The sequence below is a fragment of the Aulonocara sp. 'chitande type north' Nkhata Bay genome, linkage group LG11 (assembly GCF_057382095.1).
Source record: "Aulonocara sp. 'chitande type north' Nkhata Bay isolate Kocher_YH1m ecotype deep benthic linkage group LG11, A_spYH_male_GT1.1, whole genome shotgun sequence".
Classification (NCBI taxonomy): Eukaryota; Metazoa; Chordata; class Actinopteri; order Cichliformes; family Cichlidae; genus Aulonocara; species Aulonocara sp. 'chitande type north' Nkhata Bay.
Window position 1 is genome coordinate 28,741,569 of NC_141354.1, and position 15,596 is coordinate 28,757,164.

The 15,596-nt window shown below is 37.8% G+C and overlaps 4 protein-coding genes across 6 annotated transcripts in view; 3 read left to right on the forward strand and 1 right to left on the reverse strand.

Annotated features, from left to right (window-relative positions):
* fam171a1 (family with sequence similarity 171 member A1) overlaps positions 1-15,596 on the reverse strand; it is a 59,852-nt gene that overhangs the window by 37,857 nt on the left and 6,399 nt on the right. The window lies entirely within an intron of this gene.
* Positions 134-2,496, forward strand: LOC147319307 (H-2 class II histocompatibility antigen, A-U alpha chain-like). The gene is made up of 4 exons (XM_086311816.1): positions 134-428; positions 932-1,195; positions 1,284-1,565; positions 1,655-2,496. The coding sequence occupies exons 1-4, from the start codon at positions 347-349 to the stop codon at positions 1,795-1,797; spliced, it is 771 nt and encodes a 256-aa protein (XP_086167942.1). The 5' UTR covers positions 134-346; the 3' UTR covers positions 1,798-2,496.
* On the forward strand, positions 2,910-6,791 carry LOC147319308 (H-2 class II histocompatibility antigen, E-S beta chain-like). Its single transcript, XM_086311829.1, has 5 exons — positions 2,910-3,054; positions 3,245-3,505; positions 5,242-5,523; positions 5,640-5,750; positions 5,997-6,791. Exons 1-5 carry the CDS (start codon positions 2,997-2,999, stop codon positions 6,020-6,022), a joined length of 738 nt encoding a protein of 245 aa, XP_086167955.1. The 5' UTR covers positions 2,910-2,996; the 3' UTR covers positions 6,023-6,791.
* Positions 12,789-14,627, forward strand: LOC147319309 (rano class II histocompatibility antigen, A beta chain-like). Its single transcript, XM_086311828.1, has 5 exons — positions 12,789-12,846; positions 13,020-13,280; positions 13,698-13,979; positions 14,096-14,253; positions 14,461-14,627. The coding sequence occupies exons 1-5, from the start codon at positions 12,789-12,791 to the stop codon at positions 14,491-14,493; spliced, it is 792 nt and encodes a 263-aa protein (XP_086167954.1). The 3' UTR covers positions 14,494-14,627.

Here is a 15,596-nt window from a genome sequence, read left to right on the forward strand (position 1 = left end):
CCGCAGTTCTGCTCCACATTTCAATACTTTCCGGCTTCCTTATCCTGCTGTTGAAGCTCATTCTGAGGTTTTTGTTCTAAGATGGGTCACATGTTTAGTTTCCTCAAAAAAGAGGAACCGTCAAAAAAAAGAAAACAAAACTGCACTATAAGCTGAATGCACGAAAGTTATGTAGCTACTGGCAAACGATCTCTCTGAGGTATCTCGCCTGTTCAACCGGTTAGACTGCTGCATTACCATCAGTGGTCATGTGTTAAGAAGGTGTAGCTGGGCTTTATTGTTAACTGACCCTGAAAGAGATCGTAGTTTGCATTTTGTTCAGTTTGGACCAGTGGGGGAATTTCCAATGATGGCCACCTGCAGCTCACACATGAGGCGCTCTGCTCTCATTATCCTGCTGCTCAACAGCTTCTGCGTCTTCTCTCAAAGTAAGGATGAATTTCTAATTTACTCCTTTACTATAAACTCATACTATTCAATGTATGTTTGAATTTTCTCAATTTGTCTCCTTCTCAAGTCATCTGGTAACTTGAATTTTCTTGTTCACTAATACTACTGTGAGGTTAACAATAACACCCCAGCTTCACTGGCATGTATTTCATCACTGCTCTTCGTGATGCAGTCCTATTTTTCTGTGTAGTATTATATTAGATCATTAACTGCACTGCATGAGGTTAGGATTGTGCTTCCACCTGGGTTCATTCATGCGTTAACCTGCATTACAAGCCGGACACTCTGGAAACACATGATTTGATGTTATGAAATGTGTTACATGTTTCCTTTATTTTCCTTTAGTTTGTTATTTAATACTCCTGTCTTACTCTTTATATTTTATGTACAGTGAAAATAAAGGGCTATTCTGTTCTATTCTGTTCATACTAATACATTTATTGTTATTCTCTTGTTTGCATTTTTTTGTCTTTTTTCTCAGTTTCACATGAAATTACCTATGTCGTGGCCTGCTTTGTTGATGGGAGAACTGAGGCACAGTTTGAATTTGATGCTGAGGAGCTTATGTATACAGATTTCGAAAGACATGAAGTTGTATACACGGTGCCCCGGTATTTTATATTTAACCCAAGTGAAACATTTCAGAATTTGAATGTATATAACAATGCACAAAAAGCCAAGAGAGCATGTCCAGCACTTCTGTCATACTGGACAGTAGAGGAAAAAAATCCACCTGAAGATAAAGGTAAAGGATTTTTATTCTTGTGTTAACTTCATGTTGTAACATTGCTGATAAGATCTGATGATGTTAATTGTGTTTGATCCTACCACAGACCCCCCCGCAAGCATTCTTTACCCTGCAGATGAAGTCGAGCTGGGAGTTGAAAACAGCCTGATCTGCTTTGTGAATTACTTCTATCCACCTGACATCAATGTTACTTGGACCAAAAATGGTCATCCAGTGTCTGAGGGGGTGTTGCTCAGTCGGTATTTTCCCAATAAAGATCAAACCTTCCACCAGTTCTCAACTCTGGTGTTCACTCCAAGCGAGGGCGACATTTACAGCTGCACCGTGGAGCACTCGGCACTGGAGACACCCCAAACAAGAATCTGGGGTAAATATTTGCCCTAATGAATAAAAATAAAATGAAAAGATTTGTTTACTGTAGTCAGTAATTATGTTCTTTTTTTTCTTCTTCTGCAGAAACAGAAATAATGAAAAGCCATGAAAGTCATGGACTGGATGTTTTCTGTGCAGTGGGCCTGACTCTGGGCCTGCTGGGAGTGGCAACGGGAACATTTTTAATTGTAAAAGGACTTGAAAACAAAAAACAATATCTATCTTAGAGATTCCACACATGAAAATCACACAAATAAACAACAAAACTGGGGCACAATTCAACAATTAGGTCAGTCCAAAGGTTTAAAATTAACTGTAATGAAACAGTATCCACTAATCACATCCAGTCTTTATTGTGAGAAGTGTTTCAGATTCACACAGGAAATTCAAAAGGCCATTTGACTTTTTATTTCCTTATTTAAATTGCTGCTGTTTGCTTGGGGTGTTGCAGCACTTTTAGTTAACATGTAGTCATTTTCTGCAGTAGTAGCTCTGCAGTGTAGTGGTTTGCACATTCTTCTAACAAGCAGAAGATCTCTGGTTTGATCCTGGCATGAGACACAAATCCCTTGGGGGTTGTGTCAGGAAGGGCAGAAAAGTTTGCCAAGTAAGAGATATGGAGTTGCTGGCTGTGCTTCAGACACAAAAGCAGTGAGAAGTAGCTTGTTATTATGAATTTTAAATAAAATGTGCTAAAACAGAGTCTCTAGGAGGCAGCAGTAAAATGCAACAAGGTTTTCTCAAGTAGTGAAGACTGGATTAATATGTTTGCATTATATGCACAATAAATATAGTTTGCCATAGCTGGGCAATGAAGCTAATTTTTGTCTGTAACCAAACACCACCTTTATTGTTTATGTAACTTTGATTGTTATTTAATCTTCTTTTCTATACCAGCAAAATAAAGAAATCTTTGTTGAAAAAAATGACTGTTGTCTTTCAGCTCTTTATCTTTGGTTCCAAAACCCGTAAAGCTCTGATGTCCCATTAAATAAACACATCGGCCATTAAAATCAGTATTATTACAAATAAATAAAAACATATTTCCTGATATGCTATAGATATAGATATAAGCTGCTAGCCTGCTAGTGTTCAGATAAATGCAAAACCAATAAGTTTAATAAAATCAAATATAAATCTTTTTAGTAACTTCAGACTGGAGAAATACTTGTTTTGGGTTGTGTTTAGTAATTCAAACAAATCAGGGTTAACTGTGGATATTACATAAAAATTACGGCTTGTCTGTGTTTAAAAAAAGCTTTACTGTCTGCACAAATCCGACAATAGAAGTAAATCATGTCCCACAGAGCACCACGCCTACTAAAAGCCTGCATAACAATACTGTTGCTCAATCTGGCGATTCACTTCCTTCTGCAACAAGATCAGACTTCTTCCTATTTTCATTCGTGATTCCTATTTTTTCACCATGCATATTCGCTGCACTTTACTGCTAACAAGTGTGTTCCTCTTATTTTCAAGAGCAGGTAGGTAACTTCAAGATAATAGCTGTTTATCGGTCTTACAGTAAAAATAAAAAAGACGTTTGATTCATTTGTGTTATTTAGTAAACACAAGCTAACGTTTAAGATTGTCGAACTGGCGCTTGCGTTGTGTGTGAGAAGACAACACACATGAGCATTTCAGCATCAGCTAATTGTTGACTTTGTGTTACAGATGCTTACTTTGGTTACGGTGTGGTCCGTTGCCTGTTTACTTCCAAAGATGATGTTGTTTATCTGGCACAGCTCTACTTTAATAAGGTGCTTCAGGGTCAGTACAACAGCACTTTGGGGAAATATGTCGGCTACACAGAGAAAATGAAAGAAATTGCAGATGAACTCAACAAAAACCAACGTTTCTTGGAACAAGAAAAAAAGAACGAACAGAAGTGCAGAACCAACGTCCCGCTAGTGTTTGATGTGCTTTCAAGACCAGGTGAGCATAGAAAAACTCTGAAACTCTAATGATATTTTAGATTCCAGCAGCCATTGATAGTTACACTTCTTATTTCTGTGATATCAATAAAGCACTAGGTAACAGCTTGGTGCTCTACAGGGACTTTCCCTAAAATGTTTTTTAAGTACGTGAGAAAAAGATTGCTGGTGACTGAATCAGTGACTGAATCCTGTGACTGGTAAGTTTTTGAAAATTACTAACAGTGCTGCGGTGTTTTGCACTGTCGCCTCACAGAAAGAAGGTTCCTAGTTTTAACCCAACCTGTGGATTTGTGTGGAGTTATCATTACCTCCCTGTGTTCAACTTCCTTATACACTCCAAACTGATGAATTACTGATGAATGAAAATCTCTCCTGATTTCTGCGCCATCTCTTTTAAATGTTGAAAGTGAAAACACTTCCATAAAGGAAACAACCCTGCGTGCTTAGTTACTGCTCTTCAGCCCTCTTGATGCATTTTAGGAATTAAGATGTCCCTCTGTTAACCCTGGTCACGAGCAGGAAGACGGATGGACAAATTAGAGAAATGAGAAAACCCTAGACTGAAAGTAAACAGCTCAGAGGACACGAAAGAAAAAGCAGTTCCCGAAATAAAACAGTTAGTCGAAACAACAGAGCTAACAGAATTCATGACCAGGAAACAAGGAGACAGAATGGCGAGGAATATCAGCGAAAATTCGAAAAAACATACCAAAAAACAGACAACCACTGAACAGTCAGGGGTGAGGGAAGAGAGCCAGGACAAAAGACACAATGTGGAAGAGAGCCAGAGATAAACCTGAAGATCTGAAAGCAATGATGCAGCGTAGTTTATTAAATAAGGGAATGTTCCGAGTGAAAAGATCCAGCCCAAATTATAAGCTTAATCAAACAGAGGGTTTTACTGGGAATACTGTTAAATGTTTAATGCCACCTTTCCCACACGATCCAGATTAATGTGGTGGGTGGGGTCTTTTACATTTTGAGAGAATTGAGTCTACTAACAGGTTAAATGCAATTTTGAGACGGTCATTATCAGCATATACATGGATATTAAAATGACCTACTATAATTATTTTATTAGAGCTGAGGACTAAATTAGAAAGTCTAAGAATTCACCTAGGAACTGTGAGTAAGGGCCATATGAATGATAGTTAACAGCAAATAAAACTGAGTTTTCCGATTAGAGTTTACAATGCTAAGAGTTCTGCTTTCAAATGAAATCTAAGAAGTTGTAAATCTGGATCTATTCAAAGCTTTAGTGGAAGATTGCTGCCACTCCTCCTCTTTGGTCTGTGCTTTGAGGATTCTCACAGTTAGTATTGCTCAGGGGTTTGATTAATTTCAACTATCTGCTGGAACCAAGTCTTTGTAATAGGAGCAAATCAATATGTTTGTCAATTATCAAATAATTTACTCACAGGGGCTTAGAAGACAGAGACCTAATTTTTAATACTACATATTTAACTGTTTACTCTTTAGTGCACTTGAGGGTGCTTTGTTGTGCTTTCTTTGTGAATTTTTTTCATTTAAATCTGATTGGTTTGCTTTGCTTTTTGCCCGACTGGTAACACGCCATCTTCTATCGGAATAGAGGATTACAGGAAAACTGAAGCTCCAGAGAAGGATATAAGGCTCATTACAGAAACTGTGTTATTGCTGCAATGCCTAATCAGTGTTAATTGATGGTATTTAATTTTATACCAAATCGTTCTGACTGTCTGTTCTTTCCACAAGTTGAGCCCACAGTCAAGCTGAGGTTAGCTGAGTCACCAGAAAGTGAACATCCAGGCATGTTGATGTGCAGCGCGTACAACTTTTATCCCAAACAAATCAAACTGACATGGCTGAGGGACGGAAAGGAGGCAACATCTAATGTGACTTCCACTGATGAACTACCCAACGGAAACTGGCTCTACCAGATTCACTCCTACCTGGAGATTATACCCAAACCTGGAGAGAACATTAGTTGCATGGTGGAGCATGCCAGCCTCATGGAGCCCAAATTTTATGACTGGGGTAAGACAGTGAAAGGAAGCTTATTCTTGGACCTCATCCTGGTTTATGATGTTATTAAATAAGACTTATTAAATTCACAGTTTAGAAATGTAATATAGTGATACATGTGTTTTCAGATCCAACATCCGAGGCAGAGAAGAATAAGATTGCTATAGGTGTAGCAGGGCTGCTGCTGGGTTTGGTGTTTGTACTCGGTGGAGCTGTTTTCTACAAGCGGAACACTACAAGTGAGAAACATGACAAACGTGACCTCCTTAATGTCTCTATCTGTAACCTGAGCAATTATATAAGTACATTTAAGGAATAACTTTTACTTGCTCTGTAGGTAACAAGCTGTTCACTCTAACAGTCATTATTTCCACATCTAACTCTACCGCACTTTGTAGCAGCTGCAATTTTAACACATTAACACAAAATTATTGTTATTTAAAACCAATACATTTTAACTCTGTCTTCTTGTTATTATTGTATAGGCCGGATATTGGTGCCAACAAGTTAATCTACCTGTTTGGAGGTACTGTCCGAAGGTGGAATCATCTAAGAAACGATGGCAGCAAATGGAAAAAAGTCAATTTTGAGTTTGCCAACTGGGAAGACACTTATAATTTGTGCATTTAGACTGGAGAATTCAGAAATATTCAGCAAAAAAAGGAAAAAAAACATATGACTTAAGACTTTTGTTTATAAAACATCACAACTAAATTAACAATGTAACTAATGATTTAATTAATTTATTTAGATTTCTCAGAGTGTGGGCTGTAAATGTTCATGTTGACAGAGATGCTGCTGTTTTGAAGGTCTACTTGATTGTGAAATGTTTTATTAATATTACTGAAAATGTTAAAAATATATATCTGGGGCTTGGATAAAAGAGATATATTTTATTAATCTAGTCATTCAGTTATTCTAACAAGCTGATTTATTTATAGACTTAATGTGAAACTGCATCGTGCAATATGTTCTTCATTTTCTTGTTCCAGCTGTTTTAACTTAAAGATTTCATGCTTTTCTTTGTCAAGTGTGAACTGGATACCGTTGGGTTCGTAGGGCCCAGTTGTTCAAAAGCAATGTGGCAGGATAAGGATTATTTGATGTGAAATATCAAAATTAACCTGATCCCAGCAGGGGGCTGAATTTGGTCTGGACTACAAAGGAAAAATGAAACAAAAACTCAAAAGGAAAAGAAAAATAGAACTGGTATACTAAGTTTTTTTCACCACTATTTTTACATTTTGTATTAAGTGGTATATTTATAAAATAAAATATATTACCCTACATAATTGTATTGATGATGCCTTCTTCATAAGTTTTAAATATATAAAATATATGATAAACTGAGTTGTGTGGTGAAGTCATCACGTTAACGTTAACTAAAAAAGGTTATGAATTAAGAATTTTAAAGGTAATCACAGTAGGTAATAGTAAAATCATTAAAAACTTAAATCTATGCATATGATATTAATTTTTGTTGCCATCTGCTGGTCATTTTTTAGTTTAGTAAGTCGGGCCCGTCGCAGTAAAGACAAACAGTGCAGAACATGTGTTGCTGCACAAAAGCAATCAGAGATGTTCGTGTTTGTGAAGCATGGTGGCAGTAGCATCATGGTGTAGTCCGTCTCAACAGGAGAGGCTGAAGTTTTTACAGTAGACACAGCAGTGACCTCAAGGCGCTTTATATGAAAAGCTAAACCATACAATAACACATATAGAGAACAACCCAACAATCATATGACCCCTTATGAGCAAGCACTTTTGGGGATAGTGGGAAGAAAGAACTCCCTTTTGTCAGGAAGAAACCTCCAACAGAACCAGGCTCAGGAAGGGGCAGCCATCTGCTGCGACCAGGGTGAGGGGAGGAAGACAGGACAAAAGACATTAATTAATCAGTCAATCAATCAATTCAATGCATCATGGGAATCCCCCTAGCAGTCTACACCGGATCCAGGCCTAACTATATGCTTGGCAACAAGGAAAGTTTTAAACCTAATCTTAAAAGCATAGATAGTATCTGTCTCCCGAATACAAACTATTGGAAATATTGGAGATATTGGAAACTGATTCCAAATATCAGAGGCCTGAAAGCTAAAAGCTCTGCCTCACACTCTACTTTTAAATACTCTAGGAACCACAAGCAAGCCCGCAGTCCGAGAGTGAAATGTGGGTTCATTAAGATAAGATGGGGCCTGATTATTTAAGACCTTGTATGTGAGGAGCAGTATTTTGAATTAAATTCTGGATTTAACAGGGAGCCAATGAAGGGAAGCCAATACAGGAGAAATATGCTCTCTCTTTCTCGTACTGCAGCATTTTGGATTAACAGAAGGTTTTTCAGGGAGTTTTTAGGGTATCCTGATAATCCGGTTGTTCAGTCTGACGTCACTAGCCGTGTCTGGGTCTAAACTCCGCTGCAGGTCCATATATCAAACGATCACTATGGCATTACTGAGAGTTGAAAAACTGTCTAAAGTCTTTCATCTTTAATAAAATGATCAGTGTTCTGCTCTACCAGGTGTAACAATTGAGTTTAACATCCAGGCATCCATGAAAACGGAATTTATGACATTTAACGGAGTTAGAAGTTAGCAGGGAGTTAGCTCGCTAGCTTCTATCTAAATACAATATAGCATGTCCTGACTGCGGGGTTTTGGAAACAAATTAAAACGTACAGCTCTGTTATCACTTCCAGCATAAATGAAGACAGAAAACTAAACAGCAGTGACGTTTGTAGGGTTACTGAAGTTGGGCTAGCTGGTATATAATGATGTGCTGCGTGACCGCTAGCAACACAGCTATGTTAGCATAATATAAACAAGCTAACTTTTTTCCCACTCGATAAAAGTTAACGTGAGTGTTCTCGGTGGTCAGGAACAAATGTAATCGCATGGCAGGATGCTGTAAAAGGACCAAACTTCAGCCAGGAGAACAACTGAGATAATCCATCCACAATACGAGGTTAGTCATTCATGGGCTGGGCTGTAGTTACATCCTAAGGTTTTAAAAACTGAGCTTAAATAAATGATTAGCGGTAATAAAAGCCGAGGGAGGTCAACAGGGATCACTGACTGTTTTAGGAGCTTTTTGAGATCAAATAGAAGAAAATACAAAACATTAAACATGTTAACAACACAAAAGCCATATTAAACGCAGACTACTTTAGACCCGGAAGTAGGATTCGTCGCGTCATCACTGAACAACCGGATAACGATTACAGTAGTCCAGCCTAGAAGTAATAAATGCATGAACTAGTTTTTCAGCATCACTCTGAGACAGGATATTTCTAATTTTAGAGATGTTGTGCAAATGGAACAAAGCAGTCCTACATATTTTTTAATACGTGCACTGAAGGACATTTCCTGGTCTAAAATGACTCCAAGGTTCCTCACAGTGTAACTGGAGGCCAAGGTAATGCCATCAAGTGTAAGAATCTGGTTAGATACCATATTTCTAAGATTTTCAGGGCAGAGTATAATAACCTTGGTTTTATCTGAAATTAGAAACAGAAAATTAGAGGTCATCCAGATCTTTTTGTCTTTAAGATATTCCTGCAGTTTAACTAATTGGTGTGTGTTTCCTGGCTTCATGGATAGATAAAGCTGGGTGTCATCCACATAGCAGTGAAAATGTATGCTATGCCTTCTGATAGAGCTACCTAAAGGGAAGCATGTATAATGTAAAGACAATTGGTCCCAGCACGGAAACCTGTGGAACTCCATAATTACTCTCAGTGTGTGAAGAAGACTCTCCATTTACATGAATAAACTGGAGTGCATTAGATATGATACAACACTATCACAGCACTATCTGTAATACCTACAGCATGCTCTAATCGCTGTAATAGAATATTATGGTCTAGCAGAACGAGCACAGAGATGAGTCCACTGTCAGAGCGCCATAAGATCATTTGTCACCTTCACTAAAGTTGTTTCTGTACTGAACTGTAAATGCCAGGTGGATGCTTCTCACCTGGCATTGACAACTGAGATAAACAGTGAACTGACAGCCTTTCAGAGATAGCAAAAAAGCTCTGGGGTGAATCTGGTCCAGAGTCACTTTCATATCTGAATACACTCACTACAGATGGTAGGTGGCCAGAGTTTTTGAAGTGACTCTGGGATTAAAACATAAAGTACTGAAAACTATCTAACTGACCATTACTTGATTGCATTTGTTTTTTGTTTTTTTTAAACAGTAGTGGAAATACGTTGGTCAGCTGCAGCTGTTGTGGGGGGCATTCTAAATTTTGTGTTTTTGATCTCTTGCCTGACTAAAACATGTTTGTCCTACATTGGCCACTATAGTTAGGATAAGAAAGCAGAACTGACAGCTATCTGCTGACATCTAGTGGTTCCCGCTTGTTACACATTGTGTAAATTTACAGACCTCACAGTACCATATTATTTTAACAAAAGGCCCATTGCTCTCAGACTGCAGGAAAACAGCTTCATCAATTCAGTCATCTGATCTCAACCCAACAGAGCATGCTTTTTAGATTAGATTAGATAAAGCTATTAATCCCTCGGGTGGGTTCCTCCAGGAAATTCTGTATAATTGTAGTAGAATTTTAGTTTTTGAAGACAAGACTTAAGGCAGAGAGACCCCCAAGCAAGCAATACTGAGAACAGCTACAGTAAAGGCCTGGATGAGCATCTCAAATGAAAGAAAATCCATTTGGTGTCTATTGATTCTAGACTTCAGGCCTTTACTGACTGCAAAGGAATCATCCAAGTACTAAAAACGAATCTTATATTTAAACGGATGTTAGTTTTTCTAGTTATCGTTTATCTAGTTGAATTGAATCTCACTGTATGCTCTTCAATAACACAGTAAGAGAGCTGAGTCCTGTTGCAAAAATATTTACAACCTTACAACCAGAATATTACCAGACAGACAGAGCCAGTAAGGTAGCTGCGAGGACACCTTTTGGTAAGAAGCTGGGCCTGCAGAGGCAGTGTGATGCTTTGTAATATTCTGCTAAGAAACCTTGAGTACCAATCTTCTTATTGATATTACTCACGTAGGCACAGTTAATTTTTTTGCTTTAGCTTATCATCAGACTCTTTAAAAACCAATCTGGTTTAACCCGAACAACTTAAATTCCTTCACTAAGTGGTTTTAGTGAAGTAAAAAGAGACTTGTCAAAGCATTTAATGTGTTGTTGTTAAAACAAACTCCGTAACATGCCAGCAAAGGCAGAAAAGAAGAAGCCATAAACTATGAGGTAAACAGTGCAGTTTGGTAAACAGTGATTCAAATCTTCTTTGCAGATGTTTATGAGGATGTTTCAAAGTATTTTGTGCATTTTAGTGAGAAGGACTGGATGTAACTTCTTTCGTTACCAAAGTAAATCCACAGGGACCTGCGAACCCTGCAGCTGTGATTGCAACACCTTGGTCCTGACACACCAACTTCTGCTTTTTGGGTTTCTGCTACTTGTGTGTAGTCATTCTTATCACACGTGTTACAAGGAAGTTAGAAAGTTTTGGACTAAAACTGTGGTAAAAACCGAGGAATGTGGTGTATTACGCATAGCCTTGTGTAATTTCTCATATTTCTGGCTGATGATGCAAGAACTGTTTATGTAATTACTGACAAATTCAGAATGTCTCCGTTACAGGAAGGAACCTAGGAAGTAAGGTGTGATCAGTCTGTTATTTTCATTGACCAGACAGAGATTAAATGTGTGGCCTTGAATTGGACAATGTTGAATTTCCTGACAATGGCCACTCACACATGAAGCGCCCTGTGGTCATAATAATCAATCTAAGAATGAGTTCCTGACATTCCTTCAAACTTCACCTTTCAATGGGCGTCTTTTGATGTTTCTCTAGACAACCAAATACCCGAGAGTTAAACAGAACAACCTTGTTCGTCTAATTTTCTATTGACATAAATTTATATATTTATTATTTAAGTTTTTATTCTCAGTTGCAATAGTGACCTGTTTTGACAATGATATAAGTTAAGTAAATTCAAGGCTGAAGAGCTTTTTTAATGTTGATTATAAAAGACACGGGGTTGTATACACAGTGCCCACCTATCTTATGATTAACCCAAGTCAAATATCTGGAGATCTGAGAACACAGAAAACAAATGTGTTATACATTACAGAAAAATCCACTGGAGGAAAAAGGTACATGAGTTTTACTGCTGTTTACTTCATTTATCTTTGATGTAACATAACTGGTAAGATATGATGGATCTTAGTTGTTTTTAAACCCACCACAGACCCCCTGAGAGCATCCTCTGTCTTGCTGAAGAAGTTGAGCTGGGGGTTGAAAATAGCCTGATCGGCTTTGTGAATCATTTCAACCCACCTTCCATCAATTTCAGCTAAACCAAAAACGGCCATCCAGTGTCTGAGAGGGTGTCGCTCAGTCGGTATGTTCCCAATAAAGATCAAACCTTCCACCAGTTCTCAACTCTGACGTTTAGCCTGAGCGAGGGCAACATTTACAGCTGCACCGTGGAGCACTGGAGAGACCCTAAACAGGAATCTGGGGTAAATATTTAGTCTTATGAATAAAGCAAAAATAAAAAGACGTTTTTACTTCTGTCAGTAATGACAATATTGCAGGTATTCAGGTTAATGTAAAACCGATGAGTTTTATAAGTTCCAAAAAAATGTTTTTTTTTATATTCTTTTATTGCCAAAGGACTTAAAAGAAACTAATATCTCAATCTATTATAGGCATGAAACTACAAATACACACAATTCGCTGCACAATATTAAGATACAAATATCAGACCTGCAGCAGTAATTTTTCTTCAGGTTATTTTAAACTGAAAGAGAGCGTTACTGCTAAGAATTTACTCCAACTTGAAATACATAACACCATATGCTAGAGTTCTGATTTTGGAACTAAATTCCTTGTTTGCACTGTAATAAATTGCCATAGTGGGGAAATGAAGCAAATTTTGAATACTAATTCATCTCAAGCACAGTTCTTTCTTTTATCGCTTACAAAAACCTTCTTTTTTCTTTCCATGATGAAGGCACCACTGCTTGGATATCAAACAGATGTGTTACGGCCTTCCTGTATGGTTTCAAAAACAGTTTAAACCAGCTTCAGGTGAAATTTTACACAAGTTTTTACAGTCTGCACAAATCCAGCAGTTAGGGTGAAAATAAATCACACCACATACATACACAGAGCACCACGCCTACTCTTTAAAAAGTTTATTGTTACTCAAGCTGCAGATTCACTTCCTTATGCGAGAAGATCAGATTGATTGCTACTTTCATTCGTGATTTCGTGTTCGTCACCATGCACACTAACAACTTTGTGATACTGCCACATGTGCTCTTGATATTTTCAACAGCGGGTAAGTAACTTTAATATATAAACTGTATTGTTTGTGTTACAACAATACAACAATGATATCATTAGAGAAATAAAAATACAAGCAAACCTTAAACTGGTGCTTTTGTTGTGTGTGAGAAGATAAAAAAAACATGAGCATTTCCATATTGGCTAATTGTTGACTTTGTGTTACAGATGCTTACTTTGGTTACGGTGTGATCCGTTGCCTGTTTACTTCTAAAGATGATGTTGTTTATCTGGCGCAAGTCTACTTGAATAAGATGCTTCTGGGCCAGTACAACAGCACTTTGGGGAAATATGTCAGCTACACAAAGAAAACTAAAGAAATTGCAGACAATCTCAATAAAAACAAAGGTTTCCTGGAACATGAGAAAAAGAACAAAGAGAAGTGCAGAACCAACATCCCACTCGTGTTGGACATTCTTTCAAGACCAGGTGAGCACAGCTGAAACTAATGATGTTTTAGGGTTCAGCAGCCTGCTCACTCTGGGGTCTCTTTAGAAACAACTTGATGCTTTAGAGCAGCTTTTCTGAAAACGTTTTAAGAACTTTATGAGGGAATGATTGCAGGAATCTGTTCATCAAGTGGGCTGAAAGAAGTGTTCAGATCATTTCCTTAGTGAAAAGCATTCATGTATCATCGTCGAAACACCTGCAATGTTTTTTTTTTGGAATCAGGACAACATACGCGGCAAAATGCAGCTCCTGAAACTCTTCATCTGTTCCACTGTTACACATGTCTGACTGTAGTCTAAATAATTACAGAAACTTAGTGTTATTAGTCCAGTATCAGTGTATTAACTGATGATATTTCATTTTATATTAAATAGCTCTGTCTGTTCTTTCCTCCAGTGAAGCCCATTGTCAGGCTGAGGTTAGTTGAGTCAGCAGATAGCAAACATCCAGGCTTGTTCATGTGCAGCGCGTACAACTTTTATCCCAAACAAATCAAACTGACGTGGCTGAAGGACGGAAAGGAGGCAACATCTAATGTGACTTCCACTGATGAACTACCCAACGGAAACTGGCTCTACCAGATTCACTCCTACATCGAGATTTCATCGAAACCTGGAGAGAAAATCAGCTGCATGGTGGAGCATGCCAGCCTCACAGAGCCCAAGGTTTATGACTGGGGTAAGAGAGTGATTGGAGGAGAGTTTATCAGTAGAACTCATATTGGTGTTATCCTTCTAAAATAAGACATATTATATAAGTGTGTATATCTAACACAGTGATAAATGTGTTTTTAGTGCCAATAACTGAAGCAGGGAAGAATAAGATTGCTGTTGGTGCAGCAGGGCTGCTGCTGGCTTTGGTGTTTCCAATTATTGGAGTTATTTTCTACAAGAGGAAGGCCACATGTGAGACACATAAACAAAAAAAACCTCAAACAACAAAATCTGAAACTGTAAGTTGGGTAATTGCATTAGTTAATGTAAGCAGTGTGCTGATTATTCCCCATTTCACTCTAGCAGTCATTATTCCCACTTCTAACTCTGTCACGGTTACCGTAGCAGTTGCAGTTTTTACTTTAACATTTTAACACATTAACACAAAATGTCTGCAATCTAAAATGAACAAATTTCAACTCTGTTGTTTTTTATTTATTCTACAGGCCGATCTAAATAGTGGGAAAAATGAGGTTTAAGGTGGATTAAATGCCCTGCAACAGACTGGTGACCTCTCCAGGTCACCCACCTCTCACCCTGTGACACCTGGGCTCCAGCCCCACCACCACCACCCTGAAGTAGTTAAGTGATGGAAGGATGGAGATTAAATCAGACTTTTACACTCAGATTGAAATACATAAAATTATTTATGATATATATATATCATAAATAATTTTATGATATATATATATATATATATATATATATATATATATATATATATATATATATATATATATATATATATATACAGCAGAGTTCTGTTTACGAACAGAACTCCGCTGAGTTATCTGTGCTAATTTTTCTCTCTCAATTCATATATCGACATTCCCACAGGTTTCAAAGCTGAATTTAGAGAAATCTGCGAGAAGTCTGATTTATCTACTTTATCTTCATTCCAAAAACCTGAAATCATTTATCATTTATGAAGCTCAGCAGTTTTTGTTTTTCCATTTTCTTTCCTGTGGTAAACAAAGCTATGTGCCTCTCTCCTGCTCTCCTGTGGGTATTTTTGGTAATCTATGGGTTAAAGAAGCCCTCAGTACTGTCTTATAGATGAGACTGCTGGCCATGCTGATTAGTTGTTTAAGTACAGAAGATAGGATGGCAACTCCTAAAGGCTCAAACAAAAGCAACAGGCTTTGTTTTGTCCCATCTTCCTGTGCTTTACTTGCCCTTTTTATCTTCTCTTTCTTCGAAACCTCGAGCAGAACCAGGCTCAGGGAAGCCCCACGATGAGCTGATGGGCTTCCCTGAGCCTGGTTCTGCTGAACGTTTCTTTCTGTTAATAGTGTCACGGTCCTGGGTCTGTGACTCAGTGTGTGTGTTTTCTGGTTTAATTTATATTCTTTGAATTAGTTTTAATCATGTTTCAGTTTCCTTGTTCTTCCTAGTTTAATCATTTGTATTTCTAATTCTTAGGTTCTTGTTCATTTAGCCTGTTCTCTTTTGTGCTCTGGTTGTCTTGGTCTCATCTGTGTTCTCCCCAGTTCGTCATCCTTTTCACCCTCTCTGTGTTTCCTTTTTTATTTTGACAGTCTCCCATCCTGTGTTCAGTGTGTTGCGGTGTTGATGGTTTGGG